We start from the raw sequence: 25,538 nt of genomic DNA, 5'->3' as shown, positions 1-25,538 counted from the left end.
GGAAGCTACCAAATAGGGGAGCTGAGCAGAAATTATGCATTTTCTCAGTTAATGACTTTCCTGTCACAGGTATCATTAAACAAATTCTCAATTCATTCATAACAAATTTTAGGGCAAAAGCATCTGCCTTGCTAATGCTGAGCAGCACCCATAAGCCTCCTTCCCTCTTCTTTGTGGTGCATTGTTTTGCATCTTCATACACAGTTTTCCACATTACAAGGAAGCAAACCAACAGCACAAGTCCAAAGTGGTTTTTTCCCCTTGCAGACAACCTTCAAAAAGCTGAAACACTTCCTCCAGCATTGGGATATGGAGTTTTCTTTTTCAATGGCGCTTTTTTATTAATTTTTGTTGTTGTTGTTGTTTGTCGATCGGTTTTGTTGGGGTTTTTTGTTGTGCGTGTCATTTTTTAATTTGTTTCGTTTTATAACATGCAGTTACAGAGTCAGGCACGGCGAGCACTGTACCTTGTGGCCTCACTTTCTTTTCCTGCTTTTTTCCTCCTCCGCAGATCCCTCATCCCGGCAGCACTGATCAGTCCCATACTTCCATGCAGCAAGGTTTGCACGTCCCTCACCCCAGCAGCCAGTCAGGGCAGCCATTACATCACAGCGGGCCTCCTACCCAGCAGTCCCGGCAGCCACCCCCGGCCGCTTCTAGCAACCATCCACACAGTGACCTGACCTTTAACCCCTCCTCAGCCTTAGAGGGTCAGGCTGGTGGACAGGGAGCACCCGACATGCCGGAGCCCTCGCTGGATGTAAGTCTGTGTCATACTCTCATCTGCTGCCATAGCGTGTGCTTCGCATCGCGCGGGAGGGCGGGGCGGGCAGGGGCGGGCCCCGCTTCACAGCACATGCCATCCTTTCATGCTTTGGTACACGGGCACAGGTGCTGCAGCCCACGGGACAGGCCGCTCCTGAGCTGCTGGAGGATGGATGCGTCCGGCTGGAGCAGCTGCGTGCCATAAGCCTCTTGTAGCACCAAGGCAGGCGCTTCTTTAGGCAGCAGCTCAGGCACCGGGCTGGGGCCATTTCCTCCTTTCCTGCCTCGGTGCTGGCTGGGCTGTGCTCTCCCAGGCCCTGCAGCCATTGCAGGAGGAGAGGCACAGCCGTGTGTGGCTCTGACCGTGGCGCTGTGTGCCCAGTGAGCTGGCACTGAGCCTGCGGCATGTCCTGGCCAGCAGGAGGGGGATCTGTCACCCTGTGACACTGTCTCTGCTCCCTGCAGACAGAAACAGCCTGTGCCTTTCCATACGTGCTCTACTGGGTGACTGAGCAGCACACGTTCCTCCTCCCAGTACACCACACAGGGAAGTAAACAACGACATTTTCTGCCTCCATAGCTACCAGGGGAGACAGCTCACAACTAAACAAAGTCTAGTTTTAAGGCCAAAAGTAGTTCTTCCATTTCTTAACATCAGTTCAGTGGAGTTGGAAGTGACTTATCTGAGGTGTATCTCTCTGGTTAGCCATCTACCTCCGAAAATACAAATCCTCAGGACTAGGATTGGATTTTTGTTTGAGTCACGCATTCCTGTATGTGTATCTTCTGTCTGTTCCAAAGTCCGCTGCTGTGCAGTTAATTTTCTTAGAGATATGTTTGCTTCTGTGCCTTGGATTTATATCTGTATTTGCTGTTGCTGTATAGTTGCATCTCCCTGTCACACAGGAGCACTGGGCTGCCAGGTAGCCTCACAGGAGAGGGAAGGGGTTAGGGGACAGATAGAGGCTCCAGCGAGGCATCTTCTGTTGTTCCACACAATATGGTTGTGTGCACATCCTTTGGGAACAATAGTTCATGTGGCACTTGGAGTTCTGAATCCTTAAGGACTCTGTCTGAGCAATACAAAAAGGTGAAATAAAAATGTCTTCTTTTTTTCTTCTAATACTTACAAAACACACAGTATTTTGTTTTGGGTCAGGCAGCCATTCCTTGGTAAGAAGAAAAAAAAAAAAAACTGTACACTTACCACAGTACTGTGGTTATCACTGATGAAGGATTGCTGGTTTTTTAATGGGAGCCAAGTTCTGTACAGTGTGGGAAATAAACTTAGTGGGAATACCTGTGATCCTGATCAGATGGATTATTTTAATGGGTGTTTTGTGCAGCCTGGCTGAATAAAGCCCTGTGCAGCAAAGCAAACGGCACGGTACCGTGGGCAGCTTGGCCCACTCCCTACTGACACAGCCATGGACATTCTGCAGGAATTCAGTGAGATGCTGCCTGAGGTTTAACCTGGGTTAAGGAATCCACCTCATACAGATGCAGACACAGACAGGGAGATCTGCACAGGTACTACAGACAGCAGAGGCTCAAGACTGAAATCACTGGTTAGACACCTCTCAATTTGCACTTCAGGACCACAGGGTACACTTCTCCAAACTCTACCCTAAATCTGGCACATTCCTGTAGCTTCTGTCCCCATTGCTCCCTTGCAGGCCCTGGCACTTCTCTCTCTTTTGTCCCTGCTCTAGCACAGCACTCTCAGCTCCCAGCAAGTCCTTCCTGAGGTCTCTGGTTTTCACACTAGTGGGGCAGGAGGCTGGCTGTGCTGCCTGACCCCTCTCATTGAGGGAAGCTGAGGTCACCCTCACATCTCAGACAACTTTAACTTCACACATACTGAGCATATTGTTTGAAACTTCCACTTTTCTTAAAAAAATACTAAAAAATTAAAAATCCCCTGTACACAAGAATGAGTCTCAGAGACTATTTAAATTCTTAAGAATTAGTTGTAAAATTGTAGGACAAATTAAACATTTTTATTTTGCCACACTTGGTGGGACTGCCATTTTCTTTTGGACTATTTTTTTTCTTTTTGGATTTTTTATGACGTACTCATAAAAAATTATAATGGGAGGTGAAGTACATTTAAAGGTCTTACATCTCCAGTACTATGACAACAGCATTTTTACAATGAATAAAAGGAGGTGGTAGTTTTAGAAAAAGCTTCCTTCTGGGAGATTCTGTTTATGTGAACTTGACACTGCATTTTTTCAAAATGCTTAGAAAGCAATAAACTTTTTTCTGTCTATCATGTTTAGCTTATTGAAATTTTTTATCTGTATAATGTTAAAAGATGAAGTTTCATTTGCACAAGAGCGATAGAAGCACATAAATACAGTATTTGTTAAACATTAATTGGTCAAGCTTTTGGTTTTATAATTGAAAACATAGAATAACTTAAAATTAATTTCTTGTACCTACTATTAAGTTTGTAAAAAGAGTCCATATTTTTTCTGTCTTTAACACAATACAGAACATAAAAGAGCTTTATTACAAACTGTTCCCTGCAATTTTTTTTATATGACACCTTTATATTTGCCTAGGAAAGGGCAAGATGCATAATAGAGCAGGAAACATTGCCTGATGCACAACCCAGGAGTTACTATGTGCTTATCAGCTGCCAGATCAAAAAGAGTGTGTTGTGATGGTTTGAAAAACAAAATTTTATACTTGGAATACAGTATTACTGGAAATACAAATTCACAGCTATTCATTTTGATACTTGAAAGTACTGTGCAGATTATGGCATCTTCTGTTGGATGGAGTGTTACACCTGTGACCCTTTAAAATGTCTGAAATTGCAAATGTCTGTAGTGCTGTAAGTACTTCCAGCCACTGTAAATTCCTGCCACAGAAAGGAGAATGACTCACCCAGCTACCTGGCCACTCCTCTCTCCACACTCCTCCTCAGCTGTTTGTTTTTCCACTTGCCCTGATTTGCTGGTTGCTTTAAGCCTGGGTGCATTCCTTGCTCCAGGTCACTGTCTCAGAGCTTAGATCTGTGCACTGAGGAGGTACTGGGGCTGAGGAAAGGACAGGGCTGCCTCCTTCTGTAGAGTTGGAGGCTTTGGGTGGCCATTAAACTGATGTGTGAGAGCCAGACCAGCCTTTGCTATCTCCCTTAAAGCTCAAATATGGATTACTCAAACTCCATATTTCAAGTGTTTATGCAGTATTTTATAGGAAACATCCATAATAAGAATTTATCCAGAAGTTTTTGCCAGTGTCACGAGCCAGGCAATATGATGGGGAGGTGGATTGAGAAACCCTGAGATGATAATGTAATTCACAGGTGAAAACTGAGTCACAGGGACATTCAAAAGCAAGTGGATACTGCATCATCTGAAGGTGTTAGGCTTGTGATGCTGCCTTCTGTTTTATTTGGATATATTGTTATGTAAACCAGATTCCAGGAATGTGTGGTGTTTAATCCCTTTTTTTCCCTCATTTTGTTTTCTGTTATCTGTAATTTTTCTTTTATCTTTGTATTTTATAGCTACTTCCAGAACTCACAAATCCAGATGAGCTGCTTTCATACCTGGATCCTCCCGATTTGCCAAGCAATAGCAATGACGACCTTCTGTCTCTCTTTGAGAACAACTGAAACCATATGTATTCTCCCATCCTTTTCACTTGTTCACACGTGTGTGGCTGCACAGCGAGGAATCTTGACACTCCTTTTCCACAAGAGAAGAAAAAAAAACCTCACAACTTGATCCAATGGTGCACTCCCTGCTTTCTTCATCTCAGAACTGCTTTTGTTAGCTTCAAAGACTGCGAAAGTGACGGGAGAAAACAATACAAAAGTTAAATACATGCAGTAATCTCCGAGTCTGCCATGCTACATGTGACAAAGAAGCATAGACAGTTGTGCAGCTGTTGGAAACCCCATTTGGTGTGTTCATCCTCTAGAGAGAGAGTTCTGTGATAAACATAGTGTGAAGTATCTTGGCAAAACCGGATCTTGGCAAGGGAAGAAAAATCAACAGAATGGAACTGTCTTTAATTGACCCGTCTCAGAGTGTCTTTACAATGCTTGTTCTTCCATTTTTTTGAAACTGTATCTCCCTCTACCCCACCTCTCCTCTGCCCCCCTCCAGCCATGGGTTTGCCTTGGAATGATTGTCCTGGCCACACACAAAATGAAAAAAACCACCTACAAAGTTCAAAAAAGCACAAATCCTACAGTCAAGTGGCAAAGTTAGGGAAGACACACAGGCCTGTCAGAGGGAGCCAGCAGTTTAGCTAATGTGACTTCAGTAACAGAGTCCTGAGATCTTCAGGCCGCAGCCGTGGGTGTCGGGATTTCTGCAAGCACAGGGATCTTAACCACCTCTTTGCAGAGGATTCCTCTGGCCCAGCACACAGATTGGAAGCACCTAGAAAAAAAAAAAAATTAAAAGTTTGCAGTGTTTAGGAATTTTTGTGATATGGTTTCAGATCAGTGCTGTTTCTGGCTGCGTTAACATCCAGCTGTAGAGATTGCTGTAGTAGGTCTTTTTGTCATGTATGCCCATACATAATGGAAAAGAGAGGGAGGGGGGATGCAAACCTAACTGTTCCTGATTATTACCTACAGCCTTCAGAGCCCCAAGAGTTTGCGTCACTGTACTGCACAATGCATAGTCAGACAAGCTGGGTTGAAGGCAGCAAGGAAATCATTGCAGGATGGAGGGAGAGTAACATCATTATCTGCATAATTATTTTTAATAATCAGCTTGAGAAGGGGCACTGACATTGGACAGACGTCTTACAGCTTCATTTTAGTTTTGCTTTGCATTCTGTTGTCGTGACTGTTACAGACACTTCAGCCTTTTCCTTTTCTCCTCCTTCAGTTTCTTTTTTTAAACTTGGCTGCTGGGATGAGCTCTTTCTCCCGAAGGACCGAGCGTGGGGAGAACAAGTACCTGTCAGTAGATTGCTACTGCCCTCAAGAGACCCTGCTGCCACAATTACTGTCTTGCCCCTGTGATCTTTGCTTCTCGTGTGGTTGCTGCTCCTGCATGAGCTTCCTATTGCTTCTGTGCCCATTTCTGTGCTCTTTGTCTCTCTCTCTCTTATAAATGATGTACAGTAGCTGTGTAAGAAGTGCATGTGTGCCAACTTTGCCCTCGTGGTGCAACATTTCAGCTTTTGCCCACTGTACAGTTATTGGTTTTGTTTCTTTTGATACTAAAGCATATTTGACCCTACTCCTTTTCCTCTTCCCAAATCCAATCAAACATCCTCCGTTTGCTCTCCGCAATGCGTTTTAAACTGAAGTGCCAGGCAAAATTTTGTTTGTTCCTGTCAGTTTGACTAGATAGCTTCCTAGCCCTCTGTTTAGTTTGCAATGCTGTAAATGGCATGCTCTGTGCTTATGACTCTGGATTTGCTTTCCTCACCAAAGTCACATTTGTAAATTGTCTGCATTTTTTGTTTTACTTTGCTCCTTTTGTTAACGTTTCCCACTACTGCTGTACATGCGTTGTGGTATATATATGCTAGTCAGCAGCACCTTGCTGTAGATATTAAAGGAAATGGCAGTTTAGTTCTTTTATTTCCCGGTAGGAGTATTGAATCTGTCAAACGTATTATGTAGAAATGGTCCCACACTTATATTTTTCCTCTTTCAAGTTTTTTTAAGAAAGGCGCTGTTCATTATGCAAAATCAATTATTTTAAGAATTGCTATTGTAAATATCTTTGTGAATATTTTAGTATCGTCTTTGATAATATTCAACATTTTCATGATCTGGTTATACTTTTGCTGGTGTTTTTAAATACCTTGTCTGAAGAAAAATATGGGTCCTTTTTTAAAAAAAGAAAATTGAGGGTTCTTTAACAGAATAAAGGAGTTGGGTTTTGGTTTTTTCCCCCCTATTTTCTTTTGGTAAGTTCGCCCAAATTTCATATCCATTTATGTGATGAGTGAATTGATACATCAGGCAGTACCTGGATAATCAGGGCCCAGCTCTGTCATGGAAACATCATTGTGTTTGCCTAGGGAAAAAGAAACTCCAACTGATCAACCGGTGTTAATTGACTGTGGGTGATCATGAGCTGGTAATGGCAGAGTTTGTTCGTTTGCCCAAGTGAGCAGAACACGTAGGACCAGCTGTGTGACCACCAGGTAAAGATGCACTAAGGCAAGCAGCAAATCTCTATGGTACCATATTTATATCACTGTACTGGTGCTCTGGTCTCTGAACTGGGGCAAAGACAGGGATGTTGGTGGGTGGGGGAGGGCAACAGTATAGTATATTTTATTCTGCTTAGAAGTGTCTTTTTTCTTATGTAGGCTTGACAACCTGTAGAGGATCTCTGCAGAATATTAAAGATACCTTGGTGTAATACATGGTAATATGGTTGTGGTGTGGTGCTGCTATCACACAATTCCTAGGAAAGACCATTGTTCAGTTACGGATACAGATGTGTTTTGTAGCCATGTTACTGTAGTAGTTTCCCCCTGGTTTTTTGCTGCATTTTTTATATAGGTCTGGAAGTCATGTGCAGAGGTGGCTAATATAAACTGACTTTATGCCCTTAGAGTTAGTTTTTTTCTATTTGGGGGGTAAGTTCCTTAAGCCATAGGTTTGGGAAGAAGATTTCTCACTGTTAGTTGGAACTGGTTGCTCTGATTTTTTTAATTGATTCTATTTCATATTCCATTCTCCCCTGATTCCTGAGCAGCTCAGTTAGTCACATAAAATTAATTTTCTCTTAAACACGATATTAGTATTTTAAGCCAGGTATGTTAAGGATTGACCTTTTGCTAACTGGTAGTATTTAAAATGTGTCATTTAAAAGTACCTGTTGGAAAGCATAAAGGGAAAAAAAGCCCCATAGATATTAGCAATATGTTTGGAGCAGTGTTGGCATCTGCTTTGTACAGTAATAGATAATCAAAAGCAGACAGTTGACATCTTTAAACTTAGAGAAACATTTGATTTCTAAGCAGAGCTTTAAAAAGAAAGTACAATTTTTACCCGTGACCCAAATATTGGACATTTGAGACAGTTTTAAAATTTATCTATCTGCTAAAATCAGGTACTGTATAGTGAAGTCAGTATGAAAAAGCTTCTGAAAATTTAGTTATTTTTTTATCTGTTCACTGCCGTATTAAAGTTTAGAGAAAAAAAACCTAGCAAATAGGGTAATCACAGTCATTTCTTTTAAAGCTTAATTATTATATGAAATTCCAGTAGTATTTTTCTTCTTTTTTTTTTGTTTGTTTACCTTTTAATCGTTTCCCTATGGAAGTTCATCTGGGAAAGAACCCACAGAGATCTACAGTTCTGCTGCCAAGACATTATTATAGGACTGACAGTACACGCCAGTGTCTGCAGCAGAGACTCAAGGGACAGCTGTACATATGTAAATGACAAATAGAGACATGTTAACAGAAATGCATTCATTTTCCTTGGAATGTGCATTGTTTTTATTTCGCAGGAAAAAAAAAAAAGCTTGAAGCTCCATCTTATGTGGAAAATGAATCCTGTTTGTTAGCGTTTGTGGAGTCTCAGCATTTGTTCCACTTTCACTTCTGTAATATACTCTGATCCTTTGTTTTGTTTTGTTTTATCTACATGTAATATTTAGCTTACGTGTACTAGTCTATCACCTGTGTATTTTTAGGGTGCTACAGAAATAATGAAGAAAAATACGGGGATTAAAACAAAAAAAAAAAAAAAATTGTAACCAAATTCATACTTTGTACAATTTTTGATATCACGATCAGAGGAGAATTAAAAAAAAAAAAAAAAGTACAATCTGAGGTAACATGCAAAAATGGCCATTGTCTTTGTTTGTACATTGTATGTACAGTACAATGCAATCATTTCATACTTTAAACTGGTCAGAAAAAATAATTGTGATTTTTAGTCTTGCAAAACTGTATGTAGTTAGATGATGTGACAACCTAATATTTATCTAATAAATATGTATTCAGATGAAACCTGTATATTAGGTGTTCATGTGGTTATTTTGTATTTAAAGATCAAATTATTTGACTATTGCTAGACATTTATATACTCTGTTGTAACACTGAAGTATTCTCATTTGCTCATGTTAATTTTTTTTTTTTTTTCTTAAATAAATTTGCAAAATTAAGGTCTGACTAATTGGCAGCTGCTTTGTAAATTTTGAGTTTCTTTTTGAAACCATGAACTTCCCCTTTGCCTTCCCTGGTCTGAGTTCATGTAGAAGTCAGTTGCACAAGGTGTACCTTTTTCAGAGAGCAGGATTTGGTGCAGGAAAGGTGAGAACCACCCTGGAGACAGAAGATAAAAAAGATTATGAATGCAAACACAGAAAAAAGTCCCTGCCAAGCAAGGTAACTTGCTGTTCAGTATACAGGGCACTGCCTCTCTACCAAATAAGTAACAATTGCTTTGAAATTAAATCTTTATGCGATATGAAAAACAGGAAAGAATGACTTCTCTCTGGGATTGGCACATGTGGAGATGTTAAACATCCAGCACCTTTGTTTTAAATTCTTCCAAGTTACTTTTGATACTTTTCTTTCAATTGAAACCTGTCATTAAAGTGAAACTAGACAATTTTTTTCTTAATGCATTTCCATCTGAAAGTTGTAGCATTTGGTTTTCAAATGCAACCTTTGAGTTACAAATCTGCTCAATTTTATCTGCCTGTTCAGCTGTGAGCATCTGAGTGGTGACACAAGGAGTGCACACAGGATATCAACAACATGCAGAGGTCCTGTCCCACTGGAGTTATCACCAAATGAGCCAGAGACATCACTCACTGCCTCTGAGAACTTGTTTTAACAGACCTGCTGACTAGCTCTGTATTTGTAGATGGCGTTTCTGAAGGCATTTAGGCAAAACCCACCCTTAAAATACATTCAAATACCTGGGAACAAACAACCATTTCACAATATGAGTATCTCTGCAAGCATGTATAGCAATTATTCCACACCTCCACAAGGACAGTCTTTGCTGTTGATTGAGATATAAATGTGTGCATGTATGTAAAAAAAAAAATATATATATATACATATATATGTATAAATCTAGACTAGGGATTTATTTTCTCAAAATTGGGAAAACTGTTTGTTTCTGACTCTGAATTTCTGCCTTACTTGGTGACACTACTCTGTTCCAGTGGAGTTTTTAGGATAACATAATAAAACTGAGGTACAGTGTACATATACAGTAGTGAAACAAAAAGTATTTATCCATTCCAGCCTATAATTAATAACTGTTTTGATTTTGGCATTCTGTTTTTCTGGAAGCTCCCCAGAAGTGTCAGCAAGACATAGTGCAAACTGACTTTGGCACTGTACAGCTGGAGGAAAGCACAAAGAGCGTGAGTGGTGTCCCTAAGCACTGTACATTTTTCAAGCTTCCTTTGGAGTCTGCAGAGGCTGCAGCAATCCTGCAAGTGGTATTTCTCCCAGATGTCACCTGAGGAACCCAGCACAGGTAAGATGTGTGTATACAGTTGATGCTGATGTCTCCCAGAGAGCCACCCACACAAGTATCTGTGACTTCTCTGTTCGTCCACGTGCTAATTAATTGTTTAACAACTTCAGAACAAGCTTATTTCCCTGCATTTCTTCTCTGCTCTTCCTCATCAGCATGGATCTCTGATTCATGTGATTTTGTTTGTGCACTTTGTATTCTGTTGCCATGCACTTGATCATTCTTTTTACAGGAATAACACATTGAAAACAATTAGAAACATGGAACGGGGCAGACCCCTTGTCTCTTTTCTGCTTGGATAATGAGGATGGGAGTCCTGTGCATAGAGCTGTTTGCTTTCATTTAAAGTAACCTAGTTAGCACATAAAAAAGCTCTACAACTCTCACCTGATATTCTATATATAATTCTTTTTTATCCTTCTCTGTTTCTCTTTAAAGAATGTGCTTTTCATTTGTGTACCTAGTCTTATATTTGTATGTGTAATTAACCAGGACTCATTTCTCTTTTATCTGCTTAAATTCCACATCTGTACAAATCTTCCTGCATTATGAACTATCAGTCATGAACCTTTCTTTTTTACATTTTGAATTATTACCAATGTGTCACCTTATTACAGTTTTCCACTTTGTGTCACTGAAATCCTACTGACTTTTATGTAGGATATTGCTCCGAATGTCTCTCATTGCATCGATGCACTATTCATATTTATTCTGTCTAAAAAGAACACAAGATTTTTCTTGTATCAGACAGACCACTGAAAGCTTCTGCTGAGATATCTTGTTTCCATCAGTCTACAGTTTTCCTGGGGAGTAGAAAAGTGTTTTTTCTAAAAAAACTTTTTTTAAAATCAATGAATCAATTTTGTTTGTAAAGCAAATTAGGTCACAATTAGTTGACAATTAGGTGACACCTCGTGCAGCACTCAGCGTGGCACAGGTGGGCTGACAGGTTGGTTTGCCACACAGTTCATCCACATTTCCAGACACTCACTGCCTAAACCATAATTGGTTTCCTACAATTTAAGTACAGCCTTCTGTTAAAATCCTTCCCTTTTGTTGACTAGATGAGACAAGGCTCTTTCCCCTGTTTGTTGAAAATATCTGCTTGGTTTGTCCAGTGTCTTTCCAAATACTGTAGTTTTTGATAGATCCAGTTACCCACAGCAAAGTTAACACTACTATTTACCACTCCTAAATACAACGACATCCTAAGAGGTAAATTTAGGAATATCAATTATGGTTTTCTTCTAGGTCAGAGTTATTTTAATTTAATTTTACAATTCGACTTTCCAGTTTGTCATAGCTGTTTCATGATGCTGGTTGTTTCAGATTTAAGAATATTTTGGCACATTTAATTTGTCACCTTGGTCTCAAATGAACAATTTGATTACTGTGAACACAGAGACAGCTTGCTAATTTTAATAAATTTTAACTAGTTAAACACTAGAAAAAGACAAATGCAATTTTTAGATATTTTGGTTTGCAAAAACTATTGAAATTCCCCATGTTTATTTAATAAATGCTGGAGTTTAAGTCTGAGTGTGTTTTTAATGCATACCTACATTTATTTAAATTTTTTACATTTCAAAATTATAGTCAGTTCTCCCTTTCCTTACTTCTGGGTTTCTCAGAATGTACATTTTTAAGACATGGAAAATCAGTAAACTTTACCCATTTACTCAACTGGTGAGCTTCCTAGAGAGATCTGTAACACCCAGACCATAAAATCATTCAGAAGATGTTCCTTCACAAGAACTCCTAGCAGTTTTCCTTTCCAAGCTATCCTCTGGGAAGAAGCATGGCTTCCATATTGCCACTATCAAACTGAGGGCAAAATGTGCACAAGTGCCACTGAGTCAGAGAAGAATATTTCTTACCCTTAGCTTTGAAATAATTCACCAAATGCTTCATTATCCAGAGATGATATTCTTTGACTGTAGATTTGCATATGACAACTTGAGAGCTCGGCTGGTGGCACATTGTGTATTCAGGTGATGGTCACATGCAATTATGTCACATAAGTATGTCATAAGGTTCCACACTAACTCATGTAGTACTGCTGTTACATGCTGAAAGGAAGCAGTGCTTTCTACAGGGAAATGGCAAAAAAGCAGAAAGGAATCTGAGTTTTTGCATGGTGGGGTTGCTTCCAGCAGAGTTGTTCATTACAGAATAACCAGTGGAATTTTTTTAGACTTGTTGCATCTGTAAAGCTTTTAATTTCTAGGTGATTCTTGTTCAAAGTGATGTTTATCTGACCAATTTTAGCTTCCAACTGTGAAGTTCCACAACTGAAAAATATGTCCCAAAACTATGATTATTGTTAGAATTGCTTTAGAGCAGACAAGATAATTCATCTTGTACAATGTACAGAGGCAGCTGTTACCTCAAAGGTATGCTATATAAAAATATGTATTATGTCTATATTATGTATATAAATATAGGTATGGATCTGTATTTTATATATATATATATATATATATAAAATATGTATTTATAGATTTGCTCACAAGACAAACTCAAGGAAAACCCAATTCACCAATTCTAAAAGTGTTTCTGATACTATTCCCTAATTACTTGTTCCTCAAACCAAAGGTGGTAAATTAACTGAAGTGATCCCTGTAAATTTCAAGTTGTGTTACAACTGAATTTTCTGTTGTTTTAAAGGGCTCCTGTAACTCTTAATACTGTTTTTTAAGTATGCAGTGCTTCTCCCACCCACTGATGAACCACCTATGGATGTCCTGAAGATTTGTGAGGCCACTGGGAGTGGTAGCTGCATTTTTCCTGGAACCTAAAACCAGGCATTTTAAACGTCCTAAGTGCTTTGCCAGGCTGTTGGCAGCTGTTGCAGTGAATGGACAAACTCCTGGGAAGCTGCAAGCCCTGGGCACTGCATAGAGGAACTGTGACACATCAACAGCGGGTTGCCATGCATTATGCAGGGAGATTGAGTAATGAATTCCAGGCAAGCAATGTCACTCAGAAGTTCTGAGATGAAAATGCTAATCACAGCTGTAAAGAGCATGAGTGGATTGAGGTTTTTCTTGTATGACTATGTAGGTAATTAGTATGAAGTCATGTGGGGAAACTGCTCCTTTATGTACAATGTGTGCTGGAGAAAATGATCACATAGTGAGCTGAGTTACTACAAGTTCCTAAGAGGAAACCTGGATCAGGGGAAATATTTATTAGCATTTTTTCTTTCTATCCCTAAGTGTACCTATGTGGCCACTCTATGCCCATTGAGCTCTTGTATAGTTTAATTTCACACTGCAATCACTTAGTGTAATGGAAAGGTCCATCTCCCCCACTCCAGTCCCCATTCATAAATAAATGTATGTGACAGGCACAGATCACAGAGTTCCTTTCCAGCTCTTCACTCATCTTCCTTAGCTAAAACCTTGAAGAAAAAATTAGGCTGAATCTTTTGAAGTGCAACACATCCAGGCTTTGCAGGTGGAGAGTGGGAATGCCCACTGCAAATTCCTGCTCTCCTCACTTAAAATCAAGCTGAGTACCTCTATGACCTTTCCTTATTCTAACAGTCCTGATTAGCAGGGTCCTTGAGATAAACATGTCCCATATGTGGAAGGGTTCTTGTAATGAATGTCAAAATCAGTATTGTGGGAATTCCCTCCATCACAGTATCAAGTGGTTTTCCTGTGCAATGCACTTAATGGTAGATTGCTGCAGCCTGTATTTGAGTTTTTATTTGCATGGTCCAAACACACAGCCAAGAGCATATCAAAATGGGCCACAGACCATTCTGAGTTCCATGTAGTTGCATTTTTGCAGTTGGAAGATTGCAAAATGCAATCTTATCATATCTGCCAACAGCATCAATCCAAGATTAACAATTAACCTACATTTCTGTGTCACAAATGAGTAGGCATGCAGTTGGATAGTTAGAATCAGAAATGCGTGTCATGTTTTTACTGGTGCACTCTGTCTTCTGGGGTAACACCATTTCAAGACCCTTGAAATTAAAATTCCTAAATTTTAGGTCACTTTTCAAGCATTTATTCCTTTTATTTCTTTGGAAGAACCACCTGACTGCTCTTGTTTCCTGGCTGTCTTGGCACAGTGGTTACAATATTTAATCAGTTACTGAATAGTATTTATGAAGACTTTCAAGTTGGAAGTAATATATCAGCATGAAATTCTGTTATTCTATCATTCAAGGTTCTTTTTCCTGTGCAGGAATTTCTCTGCTACAAGGTAAGAAGGGTGGTTTTTAGAATTATCTATTGCAAAAGGGCCCTCCTTGTTTATCCATCTCTAACTTCTATGTAATTGTGGGGGAAGGGAGAGAGGATGATGAGATCTGTAAGGGTGGTTACCCATCTCTTTTGTCTGCACCCATGCTCTCTTGCCTATCTAGTTTAGTGTGGGGTGCACTCGTTTTCCAGCTAAATGTACTTATCTCCCTGCCACATGCTGCAGAGTTTCAACAGTGAACATGTCTACAAATGGGTGTGTTCAGAGCCCCCCTAAAATCATATCAGTTTGCAGAGCTAGCTCTAAGCTTCATTTAGCAGTGATATAGTGGCCTTTGACAGTTTTTGGAGACCTTTTTCTGTCCTTCTTGGAATGTGACCTCTGTAATTCACAAGTTCCTAGTCAAGCTGTCTGCATGAGTTGTAATTCATCTGACTCTGCAAGAGTAGACCATAACAAGTGATTTAGTAGCTCTGTTGCATAAACCCAGAGATAATAATTCAGTCCATATTCTCAAATTAAAAAAAAAAAATCACTACTGTTTTGTCTTCTCACCAAGGCCTGCAAATGGGGAAAATTGCATTGCTTGCTCTACCAAAGATGTCTGTGAACTCTTCTGAGCAAAACAGTTCAAAAATGTTTCACCTGTGTTTAAGTGTGAAACAAGATAGTATTTTCTTTTGCTCGTCTTTTGTCTTGTTTATTAAATAATAAATCCTTCAGGGCTGGAGCTGTCCATTGTTACAAGTATAAACAGAACATCTAATTCTGATTTGAGCTTCTAGTGGTTACTGCAATTAAATCATTATTAAAAAGGAGTGTGAGGTTTTTTATGGTCAATAGAAAACTGGTTGATGATTAGATTAACAGAAGTTAAAATTTACCAAAAATTATCTTGAAGCTGAGAAGATATGACAAGATAGGTAAAATTGCTGATTTAGCTCTTATTAAAAAAAAAAAAAAACAAAACACCTTTAGATTACTGGTAAAGAAATAGAAAATATCAACATGGCACTATATGCACAAAGTAAGTCATTGTTCATCCTCATTTTGAATACTGTGCAAAGGTCCTCTTATCCCAAAAATACATAAAAGTGGAACATCTTGGAGAAGGATAATAAAGATCATCCAAAGATGTGGAAGAGCTTTGTTATAAACAATCCTTGAGTTGGCTGTGACTCTGCCATCTTGAAATGAGAGAAGAGCTGTAGGTCTGTATGACAAAGAGAGATACCAAGCAATTTGTCTCCTCCAGATGTAAGGCACATTGATGAAGGCAATTGGAGCAATATTCAAACAGATTCTTGATGCTCTGGGCAGCAGGCCTGTGGAAGGGCAGCTTCCAGCTCTTCACCAAGGAAGCTGCTGATTTAAAACCAGTCCAATAAGTGATAAGTACATGGGAGGAACAGAAAAAAAAAAAAAAAGAAAACAAAAAAAAAGATGGCTACATACTAAAGTTGCATCCAGCTCAGGAAGTTCTCTGGAGTGAAAGCAGTAGCAGATTGAAAACTGGCCTTTAATACACCCTTCCCTGTTTTCACTCTTCCTCAGGCATTTCTTTGGGCCTTTAGGACTTTTTGTCATTGCTTTATATGGTTCTATAGTTACAGAGCATGGTACCTTCAGTAGTCATCCCTACAGCATCAGCAGTTAAGAGTCCTTCTGGAGTGTATGCCTGAAAAATTGTGTTTGTCCAGGATTTCTCAGTTGTTTGTAATTGCACATTGGAGTTCTGCCCTGATCTTTGTGGTTATGGAAATGTCTTGATTGAGAGCTTTTTGTTGATTCAGTGAACGTCACCAGTGAGGGCTCTTATAGCTGCTTGACACAAAGAACTTAGATGGGATCAAAAGTTTACTATTCCTCACATAGGGGCTGTCTTTGTATGATTCTGTTTTACCATATTACATGGTTGCATTATTGTAATCTTCACTAGAATAACTTTATAAGACAAGAATGTGAAAACTACCGGAATCATGCTTGATTCTCTTTTTTAGATATCTTATGGCGTTAAGAATTTGAAGAACTTTTGGAAGTCCTTATAGATGGAATCAGGATGGAAACTGGAGAACTCAAACCAACATTTAAATATGACTGACATATATCCTTTCATCCAAGTTGCTAAATTAGGAAAACTTTAAATTATAAGTGTCATTTTCATATCAAACATGAACGATATTTCACTGTACTGACCCTGGGCTGCCGTAACCTTGCGCGGCCCCTCGGGCAGGTGCGGCGGGCTCGGGGCGATGCCGAGGGCACGGCCGGGGCTGTGCCGCGGGTGACTCTGCCGAACCTGCCGGGGCGCCGCCGGTGACTGACTGCCGAGGCTCTGCTGATCCAAATCACCCCGCTGATCCCAATTATCCCGTACCTGTGACAGCTGCGCCGCCCTCCCCGCCAAGGTGATCTACGGAGGCGTTCTGTGGAATGATGCAATTTTAGAAACTTCTCTGTTGGTCCCTTGGGTTAGGGGGCTGTGAGAAAATGTGTAAAACACCCTTAAAAAGCCCACACGCAAAGGGACAAACTAGGTTCCCCCGCGAACAGCCTCTAACAATCGCGGTGCAATGGTGGGCGGGGAGGGGGCAGCGCTGAGGGCAGCTCAGCTCCTGAGGGAACCACGGGCTGTCCCCGGCGCTGGCCGCCGGCTCCTCGCCTTCAGCCCCCCGAGCACCGCCCGGGGCCCGCGTTCAGCCCCCGAGCACCGCCCGGACCCCGCGTTCAGCCCCCGAGCACCGCCCGGGCCCCGCGTTCAGCCCCCGAGCACCGCCCGGGCCCCGCGTTCAGCCCTTGAGCCCCTCAGCCCGGCCGCCATCTCGCCCGCGCTGCTGCTGCTTGTCGCTAGCGGGCGCTGCGGCGGCGCGGCGGAGCCCATAAAGGCCGCGGGGCAGCGGCCGCGTGTCCTTGTGTCTGTCGGTGTGTCCGTCTGTCCGTGTGTGCCGCAGCGCTCGCTCTGCCCGCCCGCGGGATGCTGGCGCTGAGCGCCGCCCGCCGTCTGCTTCGCCCGCCCGGGGACCTGCTGCCGCCGCCGGGGCTCGCCTGCATGTGGGCGGCCGGTGCCCGCGGCTGCAGCGGGGCCGCCGCCGGCTCGCCGAACCCCGTGGTGTACTTGGACGTGGGCGCCGACAACCAGCCGCTGGGACGCGTCGTGCTGGAGGTAGGGGCGCGGGGCCCAGGGGACGGTGCTGCGGAGCCGAGGGCGGCCTGCCGCGGGCATGGCGGCCGGGAGCGGGCAAGGTCAGGGCGGGCGGCAGCGCCGGCTCCGGGCCCGCGGCGAGGGCACACGTATACACACATATACACACGTATACACACATATACACACACACACACGCACACACCGGGGCGGGCGGGAGAGCGGCCCGGGGATGGCGGGGCTCGGCCGCCTGGCTGCCCTCAGGGCTCCTCCCGGGGCGGGCAGCGGCGGTACGGCCGCTCCAGCAGGGGCGGGCAGGGGTCCCTCCCCTTCCCCCCGGGGCTGCTGCTCTTGGGGCACCGGCCCGTGCTGCCCTTCAGCCCTCAGCTTCACCCTGTGTTTGGGTGCTCGTGGTGTGATTCTTCCGAATCCCGAGCGCTGCCTCCTGCTCCACGTGCACGGAGGGCACCGCGCTGCTGGGGCAGGATTTTCTTTTGCATGTACTTCATACGAGTTCTTTTTAAAACTCTGAGACTAGAGCTCAGTATATTTTTATTTCTTGAAAATGTTAGCATATGAATCAATTGTACTCTTCCAGCTCTTGTGCTCTCAGGAGGTAACATTAACAGGGAGTGATAGGTAAAAATATTACTCTTTAAATTTCTTATTAATTAAAAATCGGAATGGTATTATTAAAAAATAGTATGAATGTTCCTGTATTTCTTGTAATAGCGTTTAATTTCTAAGCTGAAGTTTTATAGTGTGCCCAGTTTGCAAAAAATCTGAATGTATTGCAGCATCACCTTGAATCTTTGGCTAAGCTGTGGTGATCTTCTCCTGCACATTATAGCCATCTAAGAAGAGTAGCCTAGGGAAGGAATATTAAATTATTGCTGCAGCCATGCTATTTCTAGGTGTCTGCTGCTGGTCACTGTCAGGATGTCCAGCTACGTAAACTTAGGTATGGCCACTTTTGTGTCCCTTTTAAGATTTGTAAAAAGATGTACATTAATCAAAATCAGAAGTTTTTGTTGGTTGCAAATGCGTATGTTACATCATAGGCTGGTTTTGATACACAGTTTCCGCTCTTCTGTTTCCTTTGCCTTTTTTCAACAGTTGGTTCTGTGCAGGAAGTGAGGGAGGACTTTGGTTTCTCTAGCTGTATCCAAACTCTGATCCTTGTGGTCCACAGTGAAGATTCTTCTTACTTACTGCCCAGTTATGTATTGGTCAATGAAATCATTAGACACTACTCAAGTGGCTCTTCATTAGGTGGCTAGAAGCTGCATTGAGGGGATATTTTCCATTGCTGGCCAAATGCTTGGAAAGTTTTGGGGTATTAGTAGAATTTTGGATGGCTTGTGATTTCAGATAAGTCACCACTTTGGGAAGAGGGTTCAGTTGTACTAGTCTCCCATGTAAATGTTCTTCTATGTACATTTGAAAAGGCTGACTTATTAATTTGTCTATTTTATTTTTTTTTGACAGCTGAAAGCTGACGTGGTCCCAAAGACAGCAGGTGAGGCAGCATTTTCAGAATTCCATACTTAAATTCTTAAGTTATAGATTGTGGTTTGCAGGAACAAGAAGGTTGTTTTACCCTTTACAGCTATTTTTTCATATTCCATCCTCATTTATTATATGGAGAAATATGACAGGAAGTGTTAGTAATGAAATGGAATTCGTTATTTTTCCTAATAATTTCATTTTGCAATTTGCACCAAGATGGTTCATATATTGGGTGAATAAATATGTTTTAAAACCACACTAGGTGGCATTAAAATCAAATCCTAGGGTAAATCAAAGGGGTGGTCTTTCTTAGAGGTTCCAGAGAGTATATGGGGTTTTATTTTACTGGTCTGATTTTACTATCTGATTAGTGCATTCATTTTAGAAAGTTCTTGTGGTTTATCAATTGTGTCCTTCCTCATCTGATTATTTAGTGAAATAAAAATAACAACAACAAAAAAACCCATGTACTTTCTAGTTCCTAGACAAATATCCTTTAAAAAAAAGACAATCCTCATGACTGCTATTAAGAGCAAAGACATAAAGTCAGAAAATGAAACCTCTGACTGCAGGCAAAGCTGGGGGAAGTCTGGGGGAACTAGAGTCACAGCAAAATAAAAGGGAGATGAGATTGAAAAGGCTTATGTTTGTACCCTGTCCTGAGGCTAAATAAGCTTTGTTTCCTTGACTTTGTAACAGTTTTTTAGTTATGGAAATAACTAATGAATTGATAGTACTTTAAGATATAATAAAGTTTTTGAAGCATATAATCTTGGAACATTGTTAATCTAGTTGTGTTTGTATTGCCACATGTGATGCAGAATATAATACTTTATGCTTTGTTTCCACAGAAAACTTTAGGGCTCTTTGTACTGGTGAGAAAGGATTTGGGTATAAAGGATCCACTTTTCACAGAGTGATTCCTTCGTTCATGTGCCAGGTAATGTTGGGCAGTTTTAAACATTTTTTAAATTGAATTTATTTTTATATTATTTACATATTTGTAGAAACAGACTGGTAGTAACATTTGAAATTATTCTGCTCTAACTTTTGCTAACAAAACAACAAAGAAGTGACAGCACGGCTTGCCTTTCTGATTTTTTTACAATGGCTGTTGCTGTTACATAGCTCATCTTTTGTACAGATAAACGTAATTTATGTGCAGATGGTCTAAAAAAGCCTGTCTGAAGGTTTCCTGCTGTAGCATAGCAGTGTATTTTAGTGTGGGGCAGAGTTGACAAAATGGCACTTGCTTGGGAGAAGCATTTGTACAATGACAATCACCTTACTGTTCTAAGTGAGCTAAGCAAACATGTCCATTACTTATTCCCAGTAGAGTAATCTGCTTACAATAGACAATGTGTTTTAGTTGTGGTTTTTTTAATGTCTCTGTAATATGGAGGGGATGAGGAAACCAAAAGGGTTGGTTTGGGTTGATTTTTGGGGAGATGCACCTGAGACGAGTTTTGGTTTTGGTTTTAAAAATAGATCTTTTGAAGTTCTGGGTAAGAGCCCCATGCATATTAACATTTTTCTTCCTTAAACAGCAGCAACTAAAATAACAACAACAAACCTTTTTGAAAGCCTCCTCTTTCTGCTGTGCTTGGCAGATGAGCAGAATGGAGCTGCTGTAGTGTATTGGTTTCCTGGTGGTCCTCTCTTAGCTTAAAAAGGCTGCATTTCAACAACATTGCATTGTTGAACAGCTTGGTAAAAAAATCTGAGAACGTTTGAAGGTTATAAGTAAGCTTGATTTATTTATTTACTGATGACTGTGATGGTTTCCCATCCTCAGTTACTTTTTTAAGCAAAAAACACATCTGTTGGAACAAGAGGCCCCAGTTGTGTGACCTATTTCTAGGAAGAAAAAAGGGGACAGGTGTGCTGTAAAGGACCTATTTTCCTGTCTTTCAAATGCAAACTAAGGTTTTGTGATAATGACAGAGGGATAGGGTTTAGAAGTCTTTTTGGAATCAGAAATACATAAACATAAAAAAATCCAAACCCTACTTTGAATTCTGTCACAAATTTGTGAAGTTCCATGTAAGTCTGTTCTGCTTGCCTGCCCTGCCTTGTCCCCCCAGATGGACTGGAATCTGGAAATCAGGATACTAGATGGTTGCTTCTGTGGTACAGTGAGATAATGAATTGATGTTTAGGAATTACTCAGAGGTCATTGCTGAAGTGGAAACACTGTCATAGGTTTCAGCAGTTTTCAAGTGAGAGAAAACAGTAGTGACTGTTTTCCACTTGTTGGGATGGATTGTTAATGTGATTCAGGCAATTGGTATGGTCTAATTGAAGCCATCATATCCGGGACTGGGCAATCCAGGTCTCCACACACATGCAGCACATAGTTCTGGGGCTGTGTGGGAGGAGCTGTGACACCTCCTGGGGGAGTTACTCAGGTGGCAGGGGGAAGCTGAAGGTCACATGCTGTACCTGTTGGGTATGAGTTCTGTCTGGCATGGTGGTGTCACTGTTGCAGAGGAAATGGCGTGTGGCTGGGAGCAGTGGTAGGAGCTACCTTGGCGAGTCACCGTGGCTGCATTTTCTGTTTGGACTGGTTTTTTGTGTTTAACCTGAGACAATGGTCACATCTCTTCTGGCAAGCACCATGGAGTCAGATAACATAGCCCTGATGTAACAAACAGCAAAACCTAGAAATAGCAAAGGGTCATAATGGTGATCCTTAGGAGTGTTTATAAGTGTTGGAAGAAAGAAGGGGGAAAAGAAGTTGGGAGGTCTTGCCTATGGGAGTAAACTTAGGTGATTTGGTTTTGAGGCCTTTGTTGTTTCTTAAAATTACTGCTGCTTGTTACATCACATCTGAGAGAAAGGCTGGTAACACAGAGAGATGCTTCTTGGAATAATGGGTGACATTGGGGAATATCAGCAATATCTGGAGCAGAAATGTAGTTTTAGCCTGACTGTACCTTCATCTGGTTACGTGGTTCTAAATTGGCCATGCTCATCCTTAACCTGAAGAAAATTTGTTGATGTTGTCACTTTTAAATTAGAGCAAGTATGTGTATTTGCAATGGCATCACTTTTGATTTGAAACAGTCCATGTGTGCTAGTAGAGTTAATTCCTGTTTCTGTTTCAGGGTGGGGACTTTACAAACCATAATGGAACCGGTGGAAAATCCATTTATGGCAGTAGATTTCCAGATGAAAATTTCATTCTTAAGCATGTAGGACCTGGTAAATAAACATGTTATTTTTACCTTCTGGTGACTATAACCTATAATGAAGCATTGTTTATGAAGGTGTTTTGTTTTTGTTTTTTTTTTAATAAAGTTTTTTAGATTTGCAGGTCACTTGGCACTTACAGAAGTATCAAAGAAATTTAAGAATTTGCTGTCCCTGGTATATGCTTATTTGTGTGGGTTGCTCTACAAGTATATGATAGCCCATAAGTACCTTAAAAATTCTCCAAAGGTGAAATTACTGCTTTCATAAGTCATAAACTTCAATTTTTACTTGGAAGATTATGTCCTTTTAAGCTCAAATTAAAGCCATAAAAAGCAAAGGAAAGGGCCATACAGGAGAATATATGATTGAATTCTGTAGTCTATCTCTTTTGCATTGTTACTTCCTTGTCCCAAGAGACAGTGGCTGTTGAACCACAGGAGAGGTTGGCTGGTGTTAATTGCATTGAGGGCGTGTACAGCTAATTACATTACTAACACTGTTGCTCTGGAACCAGGGGAGGCTGGGCAGGAGAGAATAGTCCAAGGCATGAAGTTGGCATTAGGAATTATTTGGAGATCTCGTGAGACCATCACATCTTCTGTCAATCTTTAGTTTTAATGTGCAGAGGAAAATTGCCTTTTCTGCTGCATACTTGTTACACCAGTCTAATGAGCTGCTGCTGCTGTTCCAGGTGTTCTCTCAATGGCCAATGCAGGACCCAACACAAATGGATCCCAGTTCTTCATTTGCACTGCAAAAACTGACTGGTAGGTTCTCAGCCCTGCAGATTAGCTTTGTTAATTGATGCCTGAATCTGGAGGGTTTGGGGCTTTTTTTGTGTTGCTTGTGGGTTGATGATTTGTTGGTTGGTTGGTTCTTTGTTTTGTTGTTATTTCCAAATTACTTGATTCTGATGGGAAATGAATTGGTTTTATTACCTGAGGGAGGAAGGGCTGTGACAGCAACAAGGCTGCTATCCCTCAGATTGTTTATAAGGCCCAGAGCTAAAGCTTCATGTCACTTGAAGGGCAGTTGAGCCTTTGCCATAGAGCTGGTCAGCAGGTGAGAGCTATGAAGATCTGCTAACACTGTCTTCATTTTGTTTTAAGTAAAACTGCTGTTGTGTATTTGTTTTACAGGCTAGATGGAAAGCACGTGGTTTTTGGGCATGTAAAGGAAGGAATGGATGTAGTGAAAAAAATCGAAAGCTTTGGTTCCAAGAGTGGAAAGCCCTCCAAAAAGATTGTCATTACTGACTGTGGCCAGCTGTCCTAACCTTTTGCCCTACCCTTCATGACAACTTGGATGCTGTGAAAAATTAAGCATAAGAACACCCAAACATTTCTGATCTCAGCAGTAGCACCTATGGAACCATGTTTTTTATTTAATTTGCTCCAACTTTTATACTTATGTTGAATAATACTGATATAAAATATAAAATAATAACTGAAGCATGTTGTAACTGCACCACTGTGGTAGTCACACTGGTTTGGTAGAGTCCCCTTGTGTTTTGCAAGAAGTGCTGAAGTCAGGGTGTGTGTACCTGCACTGTTGATACTGTCATTAGTATTTGGATGTTTCAGGTGTCAGAATGGATGGTGGAGTTGACAGCAGGGGTTCTGCAGTTGGGGGTTAGGTATAAATTGAGAAATGCTGTGTTTCCTTTGGTGCTAATAAATGCTTATTGTGTTGTTTGTCTCATCATTTTGAAGCAGTGCTACTGACCAGTGCTCTCAAGGCTGTCTGTGACAACACTGGCTTTTTGGGGTTTTTTTTGTGTCTCAGTTAAATTCTGTCCAGTAGATTTAATGAGCAACTGTGCGTTTCTTAAAAATTAATTCTGGTTTAGTCTTTATTCTTACAGTCTTAGTCTTACTATATTTTTAAAAATAAACTACCATACCTGCTTCAGTGGAACAATTTGACTTTTTGGGTTAAGTAAATTGCTTTAGGTTGAACTAGGCTACTACTGAAGCTCTACCTGGCAATAAGACCTCACCTCAATCCAGCCAAAGGATCTCAGGACTTTTTTTATTATGGAACTGTGAAATTGAAGTACACTTCTGCTCTGGGATCTGGTTCTGTGCAGAATACAGCTCAGTTCTCAATATATAGCCTATTTTTGTACTTGGAGAATATGATCAGTACAGTGAGCTTGCTTGAGTGAGAGATAGGTTTGAGAAATAGACAGAAATGCCTTTTTGTCATGTTGATCCTCTGGAGTTAATACCCAAGTTAGGCTAACTTGGATTATGATTTCTTATGCATCATCATCATCAGTCAGAACTGGTCACCACAGAATCACTAGGCCTAATCAGTGCAGCAAGATGATTATTGTTGGGGTTTAGGCTTGAGAAGGAAGGAATTCAGCTGATCAGCTAATGACATTTCATTTGTATAAAGCAGGATCTATGTTCTATGTGGCATGCTTGAGTAGCAACAAATGTTGGAACCTCACACCATTGCCTTTGGAATCAGTAAGGCTGTAAAGTATTTTGATTGTGGGAAAAAGCACATGATTGTTTTGTGCAATAATCTTGTTACTGAAGTGAAAAAATGTGATGGCTTTCTTCAAATGTGAATTAATTTTCATTGCAGGATGTTAATATGTGGGTTTAAAACTATTTTGTACTTGAGTTTTTTGCACTGGGGGCTGCACCATGTGTGCAAAGTAATATTTAGAATGTAATTTTGCAAAAAATGGAATCAAAAAGCTTTTTATTCTTTCAACTGTAACTGTTTAATCTCTAGTATTTTATAAATACTAAATTCTGTTGGTTTGCCTTATTTCACTTGGATACAATAATGATTTTTTTGTGCATTCTCTTAATTTGTATATGAAAATTATTAAATGCACTTCTGCCACAAGAAAAAAAATTGTCTTTTCCTTTCTTGAAAGTAGGAATATGAGAAGATGAAACCTCTTGGGTTTACCTGGGCTGTTCTGTTATGTTGGCTTTGTGATGGGTCTCATCTGCTGGTATTCAGAAGCCACGGTGTCATTGAGGTACAGCCAGTGAGAGCAGGGGTGATGGTGCATTGCTCTGCCTCTCACTGCTGGGCTTGAATACCTGCACAGCACTCAGTGTCCTGCTCTGTCCCTGTGTGTCCCTGTGCTGCCGGGTCCCAGCGCTCGGTGTCCCGCTCAGCAGTCCCTGTCTGTCCCTGTCCCGCTTCATCCCTGTGTGTCCCTGTCCTGCTGGGTCACAGCGCTCGGTGTCCCGCTCCATCCCTGTGTGTCCCTGTGCTGCCGGGTCA

General features: G+C 41.1%; 2 protein-coding genes across 12 annotated transcripts in view; both read left to right on the top strand.

The window, feature by feature from the left end:
- Window positions 1–8,730, top strand: part of ZMIZ1 (zinc finger MIZ-type containing 1) — a 334,693-nt gene extending 325,963 nt beyond the window's left edge. For 9 of the 11 annotated variants that reach the window (XM_079311881.1, XM_079311882.1, XM_079311883.1 and 6 more), the window contains 2 exons: window positions 512–760; window positions 4,286–8,730. In XM_079311881.1, coding sequence (XP_079168007.1) covers window positions 512–760; window positions 4,286–4,393 — 357 coding nt within the window. In that variant the 3' untranslated portion in view covers window positions 4,394–8,730. The remainder of the gene's footprint in view (window positions 1–511; window positions 761–4,285) is intronic. The other 2 variants (XM_079311887.1, XM_079311880.1) reach the window with 1 other exon arrangement.
- Window positions 8,731–17,289: 8,559 nt separating this feature from the next.
- On the top strand, window positions 17,290–23,971 carry PPIF (peptidylprolyl isomerase F). The gene is made up of 6 exons (XM_079311901.1): window positions 17,290–17,597; window positions 19,065–19,095; window positions 19,937–20,025; window positions 22,193–22,289; window positions 22,972–23,047; window positions 23,420–23,971. Exons 1-6 carry the CDS (start codon window positions 17,409–17,411, stop codon window positions 23,553–23,555), a joined length of 618 nt encoding a protein of 205 aa, XP_079168027.1. The 5' UTR covers window positions 17,290–17,408; the 3' UTR covers window positions 23,556–23,971.
- Window positions 23,972–25,538: the final 1,567 nt, after the last annotated feature.

This window comes from Erithacus rubecula (genome assembly GCF_903797595.1).
Source record: "Erithacus rubecula genome assembly, chromosome: 9".
NCBI classification, from domain to species: domain Eukaryota; kingdom Metazoa; phylum Chordata; class Aves; order Passeriformes; family Muscicapidae; genus Erithacus; species Erithacus rubecula.
The sequence above is the reverse complement of the archived record's forward strand: the minus strand, read 5'-3'. Positions and strand labels throughout refer to the sequence as shown.